At 37.6% G+C, this 16,349-nt stretch overlaps 1 protein-coding gene across 10 annotated transcripts in view; it reads left to right on the top strand.

Moving 5' to 3' along the window:
- The first annotated feature begins 80 nt into the window (after nucleotides 1-80).
- Nucleotides 81-16,349, top strand: part of GPATCH2 (G-patch domain containing 2) — a 131,971-nt gene continuing 115,702 nt past the window's right edge. For 9 of the 10 annotated variants that reach the window (XR_003257254.1, XM_026088841.1, XM_026088848.1 and 6 more), the window contains exons 1-3: nucleotides 81-305; nucleotides 8,755-9,468; nucleotides 14,814-14,875. Coding sequence is in view for 9 of the 10 variants with exons in the window: in XM_026088841.1 (XP_025944626.1) it covers nucleotides 250-305; nucleotides 8,755-9,468; nucleotides 14,814-14,875 (832 nt within the window). In the remaining variant the exon portion in view is untranslated. Of the gene's footprint in view, nucleotides 306-818; nucleotides 930-8,754; nucleotides 9,469-14,813; nucleotides 14,876-16,349 lie in introns of all 10 variants that reach the window. The other variant, XM_026088843.1, reaches the window with a different exon arrangement.

Here is a 16,349-nt window from a genome sequence, read left to right as displayed (position 1 = left end):
GCGGGCAGCGGCCCGGAGCGGGAGGGGAAGAGGCGCGATGGTCGCGCCCGGTTTCCTGCCGGTGCCGCAGCTACTTCCGGGCTCTCATCATGGGGGAGTGAGGAGCAGCCCTGGCCGCCCGCAGCCTCCTCGCCCGGCCCTTGCCCGCTAGCCTCCGCCGCGGCGCCCCTCGCCCCGTCTCCGCTTGCCCYAGTCTCTGCGAAGCGGCGCCAGCCTCCCCGGGGAGCGGCCGGGGGAGGCGCCGGGTTCATGTTCCGGGTCGCTGAGCCTAACCCGACCCGAGCTCAGGCGGCGAGAAAGAGCTGGTGAGGCCAGGCCGGGCCGGGGGCAGCGGGGCGAGTGTGGGGCCGCCCGCGAGGCGGGGGTGGGGGGGTCGCTGCCGCCCGCTCCCCTGCGGCGGGGCGCGGGGGAGGTGCCGGTGTCTGGGGCCGAGGGCAAGCGGGGAGGGGGTGGGAGCCCGCTGCCTCTGGGAGATGGGAGAGCCCATCTCGGTGCTGGGTGCGAGGCTTAAAAACTTGGGGAGAAGTATTTTCCTCGGCCCCCGCAGCGCCCCGGCGGGCAGCACCGGCCCGCGCGGCCGCGGGAACCGATAYGCCGGTGCTTTTCTCCCCGCCAGAGGCCTCGCGGGAAGAGGGCTACGAGGCCTGGCAGGTGCCACTCACACGTCTCAAACGCTCCTTGTGTTTATAAGGCAGTAGTGGGCTGGGAGAAGAAACCTGTCCTCCTTAATAAAAAGGACAGCAGGCAAACAAATAAAAACTCTCATCACAAATTTATTCACTCTTTTTTTTTTTTTTTAATTGTGGTGAACCCCAAAGAGCTGCATCCTTTGTGATGTATGCTGCAGAAACATGTAGTTAGGTGTGGTTGTTGTTCTAGAGCTATTATATTTTGCCTGAAACAAGAATCAACAAGTGTGGCTATAACAGGTGAGCAAGAAGCATATGCATAGTTCTAGTTCAATATAATTTACAGATTTACTGTTTTATATAATTCCAGATATTAGCATATATGATTCTAAATAGCATATTGTATTTATTGTGGGACTGTAGAAAGGGAAAACTGAGTAACAGAAAGAAGAGGAAAGACAAGAGGAAGGCATGCACACAGAAGAAAGAAAAGCAAGTTTTGTTTAGTCAGCCATGGAGCAGTAGAAAGACTAGTAGTGGAGCAATTGTTGAGGAAAGTAAGATGGCCCAAACAACCAATTGGGAAGCCTTTCATGTTCTGCATGAAATGTTAGGTGTCTTGTGGCTTCCAAACCTTCTGTAAGCAGTATGTTAACATTCTTAAAAGAAGCTGATTTCTTGGAAAACTTCAGGTGACTATGTAAAATATTGAGATTGTTTCATGTGAAATGGAGGAGAAATATAAAATATTTTCCCTCTAACTAGTGATGAAAAGGATGCTGTGTTTTGTTTTTTTTCCCCCCGGTGTATGTCTCCAAAGATGAAAACAGTGAAACCTTCAAAAATTATGTGGCTTATTATCTTATTGTTAGTGTAAACCGCAAATCATTCTTGTGGAAAAACTTTTTTGATTAAAGCTGGTCCTGAGATCATTCTCTGTATATTGTGAAAGGTTGCATTAGTTGAATTATTGTGTATTCCAACTGATAAGTTCTAGTGAATTTCATTTTTATTAATGGTTATGGGGAGGCTTTTTTTTTTTTAATGTTGATGATAATTGGTTATAGCCATAATTGTTGAACAAGAAATCTGGGGCTTCACTGTATTATGTATACAGGTATCTGCAGGCAGGGAACCCAGATCTTAAATCTGCTGTTCTTTTCTGTGGATGGGGAAGAAGAGAGGAAAAGCTTAGCATTCAGCTTCCTTAAATAGTAAACTCCTTTTTTCCTCCATTTCTGCTACTACCACCACTTTTTTTCCTGTGGATATTTTCATGGCTTTCTTACAACCCCTTTGAGAAGGCTTTTTATATAATAAAAACGTATTTGCCAACATGCTATATATGTGTTAGAAAAAGTTTGCTAGTTTTTCTAAGCATGTGAATTTGCCTGGTGTAAATATAACTTTACTTTTGCTGGTGTAGTTCATAGCACTTTCAGAGAATGATGTATGCTGTACTGGTAGAAGTCTTTTATGTTAATACTAATGTGTGTGCAGTAGGAACATTGCCTGAGACACTCCTAATGCATATCTTTACTCTGAGAAAGTTTTCATTGTAGACCTGACCTGTCATTTGTCTTTAAATTTTATTATTTTGTGTCCACATAAAATAATTTAGTTCCAGTGTCTAAAAACAGTGTTCAGCAACACAAGATATGGGAACTTGACATATTTTTCTGTAACTGTCATCAGACAGTAACGGTTTTACTTGTCCAAATACACAGCCCAGAGGAATTCAGCACAGAGAAAATAATTGAAATCTTACTATCTATTGGAATGTTAGTTTAACAGCTGTGGAGGTCTGTTAAATCTCTCGGAGCTGCTGTCTTTTCTCGTCCTTGTACATAAGTTATTTCAGAAGCTATCCTTTAAGGGAAACCCATTTGAGAGAAATGTGATATTAAAGAAATGAAGGAAAATATTTTTTTCAAGGTGTAATGTTTGATTTGGAAACTCAAGAATTTTAGCTTCCTAAAAACATTAAGGCCCTAAGGAAGTTAGTAGATTCTGATCTGCCCCAGAATGAGATTGTTCATTTTGGGTGTTAAAGCTCCTCTGAAGCTAAATGTTTTTCACTTATGAGTACATATGACAACTTAGAAATAGTTTGCATTTTGGATATGTCCTGGGCACTCTGATTCTTCTGATAATGACTTTGATGTTACAGCATATTACCATCATTTGACAGTTCATGTGATTCTCCACCTTGACAGTTAATTAATGAAGTTGTACTTCTGAAAAGGGCAAGCATATCAGTAAATGGCAGCAATGGGATTGTAAGAATTGCTACCTCTCTTGATAAATTGCTCCAAATCTCATTTCTGGCTGACCAATTTATTTGCATTAGAGCTTTATTAAATGCAGCTCATGTCAGCATCTTTCTGACTGTATACCATTGCTCTTGCTCTGTACTGAACTTTTTTTTTTCTCTGTTAAATATTAGTGAAGAATGTTGTGTGAAATTTTAGATAGGATTTATTATATTGTTGTACTTTCTTAGGTAATCAGCAATTGTAGAAAAGTCAGATGTACTTATTACAAATTGCCCTGGTGCTAATTTTTAAGAGGATCATCAGCATAATCTGTTAAAATTCCATAGTTTCTCAAATACTTATAACTTATATAGGTCAAGTGTAGTGGTATTACAAAGCTTGTCTAAAAAAGGTCTCTCAAATGCAGAGTTGGTACCAACAATCGATGGGTAGTATGTGATGGGAAGACCAAAAAGTTGCTAGCAGTTATCTACGAAAATATATGGGAATTGTATATTTGATAGCAAAAGAATGATAGAAAATTCTAGCAAGGGTAGCAAGTAGATGTTTTTAGCCGAAGAATGATGATTCTTATAAATTTTAATTTAAAAACAAAATCCTTCTGTATTTCTCTTTTGCAAAACTGATTTATATACAAAAGTAACTTACTGCAAAAAAGCAGAGTTGGCATACCTTGAAGATGAAAAACAGCCTGGGGTTTTGGTTTTACTTTTCCCTTTTCAGATACTGACATGCTTCAATACAATATCCTGACTTGTCTCAAGAGTCCCAGATTCTTGCCACTGTTCGTACTATCTTATATGAAACTCTGAATAATTATGGGTTTTGGTATTCAATTTCTCTAAGTTTGCCTGTGGTGACACTGTCTGATTTTTGTTTTATTAAAACAAAAATTAAATTTGTATTAAGTTTTTGTTCTGAATCTTAAAGCTACCCTGAATGTGTTGCCAGTGTGTTGACTCAGTCTCTACAGCAAGCACTGGGCAGGATTGTTAGAGGTAGAAGAGTAGATAAGGATAATGCAATTCTACATAGCTTGATAGCTAGCTCTTCTGCCACCAAGCAATGTTTTGTACAGGGCAGAATGCATATTGGTTGTTTTGTATTTTTGTGTAGCTGGTTGTCCAGCAGAGAACACTTAAAGATATAGATAGATGTGGACTGGATGCTTTGTGTTCTCCTTTCCATTGATGGTGAGTGATGAGAGGCAAGCTTAAATAATCTAGCCCCATTTTCTGTTTCTGATGTGTGCCATAAGCTTTTATGTAACATAGGTCTATCAGCTATATGGAGTTGATCCATTTTACTGTCCCATTTATGTATAGCCCAAGGAACAGGCATATTTCTTTCTTGTTCTTTTGCGCGTGTGCTTTTTTTTTTTTTTGAATCAACATTTGTTCACATTCAGCAGTAAAGCAAAGGTCTCAAGATTATGTTTCTGAGGCTTTGTTAAAATTACTTCTGAGGTGGAGAAATGGAATTCAGTTTAGTGCCTGTCTGAGGATGGGGTAAAGTATGAGTACAGCAATGCTATGAGAGATCAGAGAATCTATATGAGAAAAGATTATAGAAAATCATGTTTCGTAGTCCCAATGTTCATGGAACTACTTGATTTTTCTTGTGCTTTTAGCTTGTGGTCATCAAGATTGGTTGTGAAGAGAGCAAAAATCATGGTTCTGAGGGAACTGCTTTCCTCCAGACTTATTGTTGATGGTTATTGTACTCTCTTCAGAATTTGAGAGAGAGATTTTGTGAGTGGTAAGACCTCTACATTGTCAGGCATTTTAGGTGGGAAGTGAACTAGAAACATGATACTTGATTGCACTGAAAAAGTAAATGCCTATTATTTCAATTAGTGGTTTCCATACTGAATGATAATGGTGAACACAAGCTGTGTTAACTGTTTCGGAGTACCTGAAAGCTGTTATGTCATTTCCTACAAACAGTACTTTTATTGTTGTTTCTGGTGACAGATAGAGAGGAAATGGGTCAGCCTTTAGTGGTATATTAAAATTGCTTCAGGTAAATGTAAAGGTCATTGTAGGCAAACTGTATTTTCTTACTGTAAAATAGTATATTCTCCTAGCAAAGACATTACAGTTTATTGCTAGCTGTGGGCTGTTGCTGTAACAGCATTTTTATAGCCTTGTGTGAGTCATACTAAACTGTGGCTTAACTTAATACTTTTTGTATCTTAATATGTTGTCCTACGTTCTGTGTTACAAGCTTTAAAGTTTCTCATCTTACTGAATGCAGTAGGTACTTGCTGATTATATCTTTAAAACTTTTTATCTGGCTTCCATTATTGTAGTTATCTTTCAACCTATTTTCTGCACAGATATTTTTACTGAAGCAACATCTGCGGAAACAATTATACTTCATAGGCTTGGAATACAAGCTTGACGGTTGTGAACAATATAGAAAATTATGGAAACTGGAATTGTCTGATAAATAGTGCTGTAATAAAAATGTGCTCCTGAACTTTGAAAACAAATTTTCAGACTAATTGTTCTACCTGGTTGCTGTTACCATTTTTTCTTTAACCATAGCAAGAGAAATGAAAGATCCAGTAAATTAAGCAAAAGTGATTTCTTGGATTTTTCAGTAGCAGTAAATGTTTTATGTTGATAACTGGCATGTTGAAAGTGCAGTGAGGRTGAAAAGCTGAAGTGCAAAGTGTTGTGTATTCTGAGTGTATTACAGAGGAGCTTCTGATGTCCCAAACTGATGAAATAATTCTCATAATCATACTAAGGAAACATACTAAAGTGATTATAATACGAGTTTGTCTGATCTCTCCAAGATATAATGCAGTTAGGGTACAGCTGTGTTATACATGAGATCATGGCTGTAATTTGTAGGGTAAACAAGGTCATTGCCCTGTTACAGCTCTTATTCAATTCAGGTGCTGCAGCTTTGAGATCAATGAAGAGACTTAATATTCGGTGGAAAAGATTAATTGTAGGAGTTCATAAGATTTAAAGTTGCTGTCTGATGGGAACTAAGTGCCTTACTGCCCAGGGCCTTTTAAGAATCATACTATCCCCTTACTTCCAAAACGTTTAAGGATGTTCATGCCTAAGTTTCGCCTTTTGAACTGGCACTGTTTGTATTTGTTGGAAAATTCAAGACAAGGTTAGATCAGATATATGAATGCAAAGTGGATATATTCTATTTGATCTTACAGTATTTCATGGAACTAGGGTAACTTTACCACAGTACTTATGCCATTATCTGGAATAAATTGGTATGCCCACTCTAGGAGCCACATTGATTTTGGTGATATAGTTATCCATATGGATTAGGGACTGTGAATTGAACAAATTAATCATAAATTGTGGCCTGAGACATTAGTATCCCCTCTTTCCCCTCTCCCTTTACTTTCTGCTGCTACACCTGCAGCACAATGGGCGGAAAGAGATCGTATACTCACTTCTTCCAGTCCACATTCTGGCATGTTAGCAGACCCTGTCCTCTTTGAGGTGAATAGGTTTATGCCCACTAGTTGACTTGTTGGTGCATCTCCACTTGTTTCAGCTCTATTATGGATGTAAAAAACCTGTGGCAGAAGGGCTGGGTAGGTAGCTGGAGGAAGTAATTTCTCGAACTAACCCAAATAAATCCATTGGAGTGCATTTGTCTGAGCCTTACGTTCCTGTTATATCAGCTCAGAAGTATTATCAGCTCAGAAGTATTAGAAAGCCCCTTATATCTCAAGAGCATCATTTCTGATGTGTACCTGAAAAGATAGCTGTCTTTGTGGACATTGAAAATGAGGCTAAAGAGGCTAGTGCCCTCCCTACAGTGCAGTTATTCTAGCTGCAGAGAAACGTGCTAACGTATCTGACTGTATACTGTTTAAGCCTCGTACAGAGAAGACTTGCACAAATATACACAGACTTGCCTCTATTAGTGGTTAAAATTCCTACTACACAAGCAAGAAAAAATCTGCAATAATTGAAGCTTTGAGAACTAAAAATAAGAATTGGTTTTAAATCATTGTAATGCCACCTGTCTCTAAAAGTAAGTTCTGGATTAATTGGCTGTCACTTCTCTTTTTCTCTCTGAATTTTCTGATAATCATTGCTTTGTTTGGAATGCTTTTCCTGTTACATTGCATATCTTGCTTCTAAGAAATACTTTTTGTGATTATGAAAGTTTTGATTCCTGAGAACCAAATGGATTAAGGAGAACTGTGCTATTCTTCCAGAGCTGTGTGTCTCCCTTTAAGAGATTATATGAAGATTCTGCTGTACTAAGAATCAAAGAAAATGTCAGATTAAGAGGGAGTAATAGAACTAGAGATTACAGCAAGTTAGAAACAGAAGTATTAGAAATAAATGCAAGTGACACAGTAGTTTCAGGAATTCAAAGTGAGCTTGAATTTATGTCACTCTCTAGTCTTTTGGTGACCCATATCTTGCAACTGAAATGTTTAAAATAAGTTTTTTCTGAAAGTCTTTTAAAAGGAGACTATAGCATTTCTTAAGCTAAGATATTTCATGACCAGCTTGAATTTCTTCTTAAATAAATATGCTCTTCAGTTCCCTCATTAATATTTAAAATTTGTGTGCTTTGCATTCATGACTGTCCATTCAGTCATCCCATCTGAGCACCTTTAACATTGGAGTTTGTGGTAAGTTAGAAAATCTGTGCGCTATGCATCTGTAATTTCTCTCCATCTATAGCTCCACTAATATGGGTAGAAAATTATTCATTGATGCCTCAATCAACACTTATTGGAAAACAGTGTGAATAGTCTTGCTTTTAAACATCCCTCTACATAATGTACTTGCTCCTCCATATTTATCAGCTGGCATAGATCATGAACATTCCTCTCAGGTTTCCCTAAAAGAAAGGACACTTCTGATACTTTGATGTGAGAATCTGATCAGTGTGTTTAATCCTTCTCTGAAGGTTATAAATCTTCTCTGTAGAGTTCACCAGCAATCTGTTAATGTCTCTTCTTTTTTTATAATTATGTTCTTGTAATGCATGGGTGAACTTTCTGAAGCATACTGAGTTGAAGACATGCTGAATGCTAGTGAAATTTGAGGAGGGAGGAGAGAAACATTTGAAAGGATAAGTCCTTAATCAGATATTGTGTGTTTAGGGATTCCCCCCCACACCCTTTTCACAAGTGTATGATTCTGTGGAAGTGAGTGCTTGGATGTGGTGGGAAACATCACATTTAATCCTCTGGAATTACCTGTAGCAGGACATTCTCTCAACTTAATATCACTCCACTGAATCAATAATTTTAAAAATCAAATAAATATCAGCCATTTGAAAAGACAGAATTAGTCACTATTTAAAAAAAATAGTAATAATCAAAGAATTACTATCTTTACTCCACCTTAGTGTTTAGGTAGCATCAAGAGATAATTATCCTTAAAAATCTTTTATCCTAATGACAACTCTTAAACAGAACTCTGTAATATACCATCAAGGAGGAATATTATGTATTCAGTTTCCCATTCATAAATTTAAAATGTGCTCCCTGCCTACACTTACACTGAATGGTCTTAGTCTGTTGTTGCAGTTGCCACACTGAATCCCTGAAAAACATAAAAATATGATGAGGTAAACTAAAATCTAACAATATTAGTAGGGTCAAAAGCAAATGAGAGAAAGATGCTACTTTTGTTTCCAGGGCAGAAATTAGTCATGATGCCTTTTAAAAGTAATGTATACTAGTGTAGGTTGTAAATTTTGTAGGATTGTCTGACATTGAGACTACATTGCAGAGAGTCAGATAATTTTGGCTGATAAGAATGTTGTAGAGTTGACGCAGTAACACATCTCTGATTCATTTTTTGTTTTGTTTTTTGCTTTCCTGGAAAATACAGGCATTTCAGTAGGACTATGGAGGAGCTAGTGCATGATCTGGTCTCAGCACTGGAAGAAAGTTCAGAGCAAGCCAGAGGAGGTTTTGCTGATACTGGAGATCATTCTCGAAGTGTGTCTTGTCTTCTAAAGCGACAGGCAAGAAAAAGGAGGGGACGAAAGAGACGTTCATTTACCACCCATCATCCCTGGGAGACTGGTCACTGTTTAAGCGAAGGTTCTGATTCCAGTTTGGAAGAATCAAGCAAAGACTACAGGGAAAGTCATGCTAATAAGAAAGACCACAGTGACTCTGATGACCAGTTGTTGGTTGCTAAACGTCGACCTTCCTCAAATTTAAATAACATTAGAGGCAAAAGACCTCTGTGGCATGAACCAGATTTGGCTGTTGACAGTTTAGGAAACAGAACTTTGCGTAGAAGAAGAAAAGTGAAGCGGATGGCAATAGACCTGCCATCAGAAGTCTCTAATGCACTGACAATAACTCAACAGCAGGATAGCAGCAGAGATCAAGAAATGGAAAATGACAATAAATCATACCAGCATCAAGAGTTTTCCAAGAGCAAAGTGAAAAAAAGAAAAGTAGCTGCAGCTCGACAAGGATCGGAAATCTTGGATGAAGGAGTAGTTATAGAAAACGAAGAAGTGAACCAAGCAAATAAGGACAAAATGGAGTATGAGGAGCAAAAGGGCTCAGATGAGAATATGAGTGACAGGTTATTCTTTCTCTTCTTACAGAATCTTTGGATAATACTTGTTTGCTTGTATTAGTGTAGATATTGGCAACCTTTGGAATTCTTTTTAATTTCGGAGTTAAAATGCAAGCATTGATTGTACTTGTTTTAATAAGCTACTCTTAGGGTTCTTGGGGGGGGGTTTTGACCTAAGTCTACTATGTTTGACATATACCATGTTGAGCTGATCAGGTTTAGGAATTCAGATGTAGAGTCAAGTGACAGGGGAATAACTAGAAAACAGCTTCCTGAAAGAATACATTCTAATTGTTTCAAGATTAAAAATGGCAAGATAGAATACACAAATGATTAAAATGTTATTTTCCTGTGTGTTTCAACTGGTCACAGTTTTTCCAGTTTCTAAATATTGGTGCTTTGATTGCTATCCCTGTTCACCAGAAAGGTTGTCAGTGTTTAGATTCACCGTTTAGACAGTATGTTCTTATGTGTCACTGGCATAAAAAGTCTGCAGGTTGCCAGGGATATACATCACTTACGAAATGTAAAAACCAATTTACAGTTCAGAAACACCTGAGCTTGCCATTAGAAAAATAGGAGAATGATGACCCTTTGGCAGTACACCTCGTCCATCCATTCCAGACAGCAGGCATACTACAATGGTAATTGTTTCCAAAGTACTATTTTGACAACACAGTAAGGTGCAAGTCATTTTTCCACCATACCCAAGGGATCTTACCTGCAGGGTCTGGTAAGCCTGATTATGTTTATCCTTTGTGTCTGATTCTGAATGCAGAACTGTCAGCAGGAAGACTTGTATTAAAACACATAATCTTGCTCAGTTGCTTGACAGCAAGAGTGTTCCTGTTTCTCATAGGCATTTTGTCCATACTGTTGTCTTTTGCTTATTGGATAAGTAGAATTTAAATATTGGGATAGCACCTAGGGATTTTGGCTAAAACAGGCAGCTCAGTTACTGTAATAACAGCAGTATTGGTAAGTGACTAACGCAAGTTATTGTTAGAAAAGTTCAGTCTTTTTATTACATGGTGATTTTTTTATCCCTCACCTGAGGAAGATAAGCAGTTGGAACAGCCATATGAATCCTGAGCCTTAAAGATTGTACCTAATGTCTTCATAATTGTATTAGAGCAGAAGCAGTACTTTTAGGGCAGCCAGTTTAACTTCAGACATCTCACTTAGACAAAATAAGTTAGGATGTATTGTCAGCTTTTAGAAGACTTCCCTCTTCAGTACTGATTCAAGAAATCCATGTTGCCAAGTTTGGTACCTAAAGATAGATGGTTTGAAAGTTTCTTTGGAGAAACCATTTCATAGTTTACCATATGTATATATTCTTATTACCTTTTTATTTTAATTTTTAATGATCTTCTGTTAAGCCACAAGGGTAATGGTTCTCAAACTCAAAAATTCTGTAGCTAACTTCTGAGTGGAGGGAGGCGTGACCAATATGAAAATCTTGTAGACTCTGTGTGCTGCTCCAGGTCAGTCAGACTATCCTTTTTCTCTTTCACAAAAGAAACATTATTGACTTAAAAATCCATTCTTCTTTTTGAAATGCTTAATGTTTTGTTACACCTAATGTTGTCATTTCTTAAATTGTACTTCAAAAATTTATCTGTGGCCCCAATAAATGGCCTTTAAAACCATCTTATCTTCATAGTGTTTACTGCTCATGAACATGATTGAACGATGATCCATGATTCTGGAAAACTTCTTGCAATGGTCATCTGTTCCAAAAGGTTTGGAAGTCACTGAATTAGAAAATTCTTGTTCAAAAATGTAATTAGAAACCCATCAGATTTAAGCCTTTAGTATGCATACTGTTTCTGAACAATTTGTCTGAATTATTTTAATTCCAGTTTTAAACTAGCTGTGCTTAAATACAACAATCCCTATATTGTTTGTTGATATCATTTAACTGGAAGAATCAGAAACAACTATCAAACTCTTTTTATTACGAGATTGTTTTATAAGTAAAGGCTGAGATTTTAAAAGAGAATATGCATCTTCTAAGACTGCGCAAGATATGGAGAGATAACAAGGCATCTTGGATAAGACTCCAGTTTTCAGCAATGCTTACTGGAGGAGGGAAATACAAAGTAAAAAAAATGTACAAAATAAGCTTTGTATATTTGTGTGCATACAGTTTAACACTTATATCCCCAAATTAGAGTGATTTTTTTTTTTTTAGTTCAGTTTTAAAAAACAAAACGAAGCTAATGATTAATCATAACAGCTATTTCCTGAAGTGGGAGTTAAATTCCTTGGATCTACACTGGTGAGGAGAAGGTTTCAGCATATACATGCAGTGTAACATTATGTTATTTTAAAATAGCATAATATCTATTTGAAGTGCACATTAAAAATGCTTAGTGAGCAAGTGACATTTCTTTGGAGTGTTTTATCGATGCCACACAACAGTAACACTCTTTAAGTGCAGGGTTCAGTAGTAGAAGGAGGAAGCTTCAAGCTATTAAAATGTCAGCATCTAAATGATCCCAAAGATGAATTCGTGGGAGGCTATTTTTGAGCCTCAGAACTATGAGACTTTTGTGATCGGAGCCTATGCATTCCTCATTTTTCCTCATCCCTAGTACTTAATTCCATGGCCAATTTCAACCAAATTTGACAAGGCATGGAGTTCTGAAGGATATTTAATTCCTAGAAGCTTTTATAAAGAAGACTGAGGAGAGGAGAAATCTGGCTTGCCCCCTTGGAGAGACACTCAGCAGCCTGCCCATCACTGTGAATGCAGTGGTTGAGCAGTTCTTGAGGACAGGATTAATTAGTAAACAAAGGTCCCAAGTCCGTAGGAAGCCAGGGCATAGGGCAACTTGCTTTGAAGGGTGACTAATAATAAAAATTATGTTGTCGTCTTTGTTTTCGTAGATGGGTAAGTAAAGCTGTGAAAGCTAGGGTATTTTTTGGGGGGGAGGGGAATTTTTTTCCTTCAGACTTTACACGCACACCTTATTTTATAGAATCTGTGTTTTTTTTCTTTTTTTTTCCTGGAAGTCTTGCTGGAAGAGAACTTTTTGTTACAAAGTAAAGAAATTAACAATCTAAAGTGCAAAGTTGTATTAAAACTGGAAATAACTTCCATCGTAACAGCTTTTATGTATTTAGATAGTAATAAATTAATTCCAGAGGTCTGGTGTTTATTCAGTTAAAGGACTGCCATGTAGCAATTATCTCAGCTGTGATCCCTGCCCTGTTTGACTGTGGCCTGAGGAAAATGAACACTGGCTGCCATAAATATGCCAGGGTTGTAGTTTACGATTTAAAAAAACAAAACAAACGAAAACTGTCATTAAGTGTACCTCTGAAAACTTTCAGTGTTCATGACTTCATGAACTAGCTATTCCTGTAGTAAGACTTATGTGCACGTTTGAAGGGTTTTTGTTGTTGTTGTTTTAAGGGAAGGAGGCTGTTTTTCTCAAAGTTGGAGATTTTGGTGGAGAAAGCTAAAATACCTTAGTTGAAAAGATTTCTTAACGATTTCATTTAAAAAAAAAAAAAAGCCTGTAATTAGACAACAATAAATGGACAGGGAGAATCTATGAAAAGGGGGCATTCTTTAAAAAAGAAAGATGTATGATATAAAATAGCACACTGAAATGTAAGGACAGTAATGCCATCTATGCTGTAGCCAAAGTGAGGATTGGATGCTTTCTAGAAAGAAGGTGCTAGGATTTGCCTAGCTTTACAGCTTTAGGAGGTTCAAATCTTGGTCCCCCCCTTTAAATACGGTTCCACTTTCATAGCTCAATGCTTGTCATGTTTCTTCTATTTAGGGCAGTTATCCAAGTTAAGTTCTTAAGTCTCATTTTATTGTGTTATGGATAAGAGATGGTATAAGTACTGCTTATGCAGTAAGAATATGTATAAGTAGAAGGTATAGCAAAGGTTAAGAAAACTTATTCTTCAAATGCAGAGCTGTGTATATATAAAAATGATAGCTGTAGATAACTGCTTTGTGGCTTCTGATATATTTGGTTTCGAATCCTGTTGGAATGCTTCCAAAACGAAGATGTAAAAACAAGTATATAGTTCCAATTAAACATAAATTAGACTAATTTTACATAATTGATTCTAGAAGCTTGAAAATTATTGAGGCTTACTTTTGAGATGAACATTTAAAAAGAAAGAATTTTCCTAAGCATACTAGATATTGAGAAACAAAAATAGAACTAGTCTAAATATGTAGAGGGAGTAACTAAAAATAATATATTAATCAGTTGAACTCAAGGATAGGACTGCATGTATGTTGTAGTTTGAATAAAAGTAGAAAGGCAGAAACATCTCAATTTCTTTTTACGTAGCTTGTATGCAACATTGAGAGTAGCCATAGAATTTATAACTTGAATTTGTTAGGTGAACTGAGGTGACTTTTTCAGATTTTTCTGCAATATAAGTATAGTATGATTAAATTCTGGTGATATATTACTTCCTTAATAGAGCTACTCTACTTACAAAAAACTTTTTTTTTTTTAAACAAAAAATCCTTTAATGTGATGCTCATCAGTTTGTGGTCTATGTTATTAAAACACAAGAGACTATTTCAGTATTTGGAAACAAGTGGAATATTGTTTGTAATAATATGTATGCAACAAAGAAGAAAGTATGTTCTCAGTTGGAGTCTTCAAATTTAGAGAAGTGTGTGCATATTGTATACACATATTCTAATTTTAAGACCACGACAGAAGTTACGGAAAAGTAAATTGTAACTTGCCTGTTTTTGTTGGTGTTATGATCCTATTGATCATGTTCACTTTCTTCAGGGTGATCTTTACTTTGATTTAATGGGCTACCATTGTGGTAAACATTTTTCTCTCTTGCCAAGTAAAATGTAGTGAATCCTGAAGTAGTGTATTTGCCAGAATATTTGCAAATGATGTTTACAAAGGTAATTCTGTCTTCAGACTTATATTTCATGTGCTGAAGAAAGGCTTAGACTGCTTTTGATTGAGATTTTTTCTATTTTATTGAGCAGTGATGTTCCAGGATCAAGCTGAATTGTACAGCATAAGAAGGGACTAGTGAGCGTTTGATGGAAGCAGATAATAAAATGCATCAATTGTCAGCACCTCGTTGCAGTCACATCTGGCTTATTGTCAGGGTACCATTAGATTCCCATGGTTTTATGTGCTAAAAATAATATGTTTTATAGTTAACGGAACTAGGATATTTGCAGTTTGATTTAAAAATAATAATAAAAAAATCTTATTTTCTTTCAGATCTTTGTTGGACTTAAATTCCGTATGAGCACAGCCTGTCTCCTTAAAATTTTACCACTGAAAGATCAATTGTTCTTTTGATCTGTTTCTTTCTTTCTCTTATTACAGTGAATCCAGCAGTCTGAGCAGCAGTGATGCTGGTTTGTTTACCAATGATGAGGGAAGACAAGGTATTGAAACAATCTTTCCCTTCTCCACCCCTCAAACCACATCAGTTGAAATTCTGTAAGCGTTACAAGTTATTTCATAGGTTGATTATTGTATTTCAGTTGCTATTACTATTTTAATGAGTTGAAATATAGCTCTCTTTCAGGGTTTTTAAAATGCTGTGGCATTATGACTTAATATAGATAACTTGAGCATAATATAAATAACTTTAATCTCCAAAAGATTGTATGTAGGTTTACTGCATTACAAATGTTGTTTTTCAAGATAGTTTTTGGCTAAGTTTTAATTCCTCAGTTGCTCCAGATTTTTCACAAGACCGCATGATCATAGTACTGGCTTTCAAACTAATTCTGAGTGAGTCTTTTGGATTTTGTTTGCTTTTTGAACAAATGTGGCAGTATTGTATAGTTTGTTTTCATTCAGAGATGCTCTCTAAACAAGCACCATTTTTTGTTGTTTTTTTTTTTTTAAGCAGTATAGGATTGAGATTTGAAGATGCATGCTATTTAGAGAGTTTCTCCTCTCTGAAAGATCTCTTCCCAGTAGCATTTGAACAGTGTGATGTACCTAAAAATTCTTCAGTAATTTAAAGTGCAACAAATATTCAGAACTTTCCTTTTATATGCATAAAGTTCTTGCATCTTTATATGTGTTAGTCAAGTCTAATTGGAGGCCGGTAACTAGGGGTGTACGCCAGGGGTCAATATGGGGTCCAATACTGTTCAGTTTCTTCATTAACAATCTGGATGATGGGCAGAGCGTACCCTCAGCAAGTTTGCTGATGATAAAAAAAAAAATTGGGAGGAGTGACTGATACACCAGATGGTTGTGTTGCCAGAGGGACCCTGACAGGCTGGAGAGAAGGGCAGAGGGAAACCTCATGAAGTTCAGTAAAGGAAAGTGCAGAGTCCTGCACCTAGGGAGGAATAACCAGGACAGGCTGGGGGCTGACCTGCTGACCTGGGGGCCCTGCAGAGAAGGACCTGGGAGTCCTAGTGTGCAATAAATTGACCATGAGCCGGCAATGTGCCCTTGTGGCCAAGAAGGCCAGTGGTATCCTGGGCTGCGTTAAGAGCAGCATTGCCAGCAGGTCGAGGGAGGCGATCATCCCCCTCTACTCAGCCCTGGTGAGGCCACATCTGGAGTGTTGTGTCTAATTCTGGGTTCCTCGGTACAAGAAAGATATGGAGCTACTGGAGCGAGTCCAGCAAAGGGCTGCTAAGATGATTAAGGGACTAGAGCAAAATCTCATATGAGAAAAGACTGAGAGCACAGGAATTGTTTCACCTGGAGAAGGGAAGGCTGAGGGGGGATCTTATCAATGTGTATGAATATCTGAAGGGAGGGTGTAAAGAAATCAGTCAGACTCTTCTCAGTGGCACCCAGCAACAGAACAAGAGGCAGTGGGCACAAACTGAAAGACAGGAAGTCCATCTGAATATAAGAAGAAAAAAACTTCTTTATTGTGAGGGTGCC

The sequence above is a fragment of the Apteryx rowi genome, unplaced genomic scaffold (genome assembly GCF_003343035.1).
Source record: "Apteryx rowi isolate R43461 unplaced genomic scaffold, aptRow1 scaffold_79, whole genome shotgun sequence".
NCBI lineage: Eukaryota > Metazoa > Chordata > Aves > Apterygiformes > Apterygidae > Apteryx > Apteryx rowi.
This window is presented reverse-complemented; position numbering and strand designations above follow the sequence as displayed.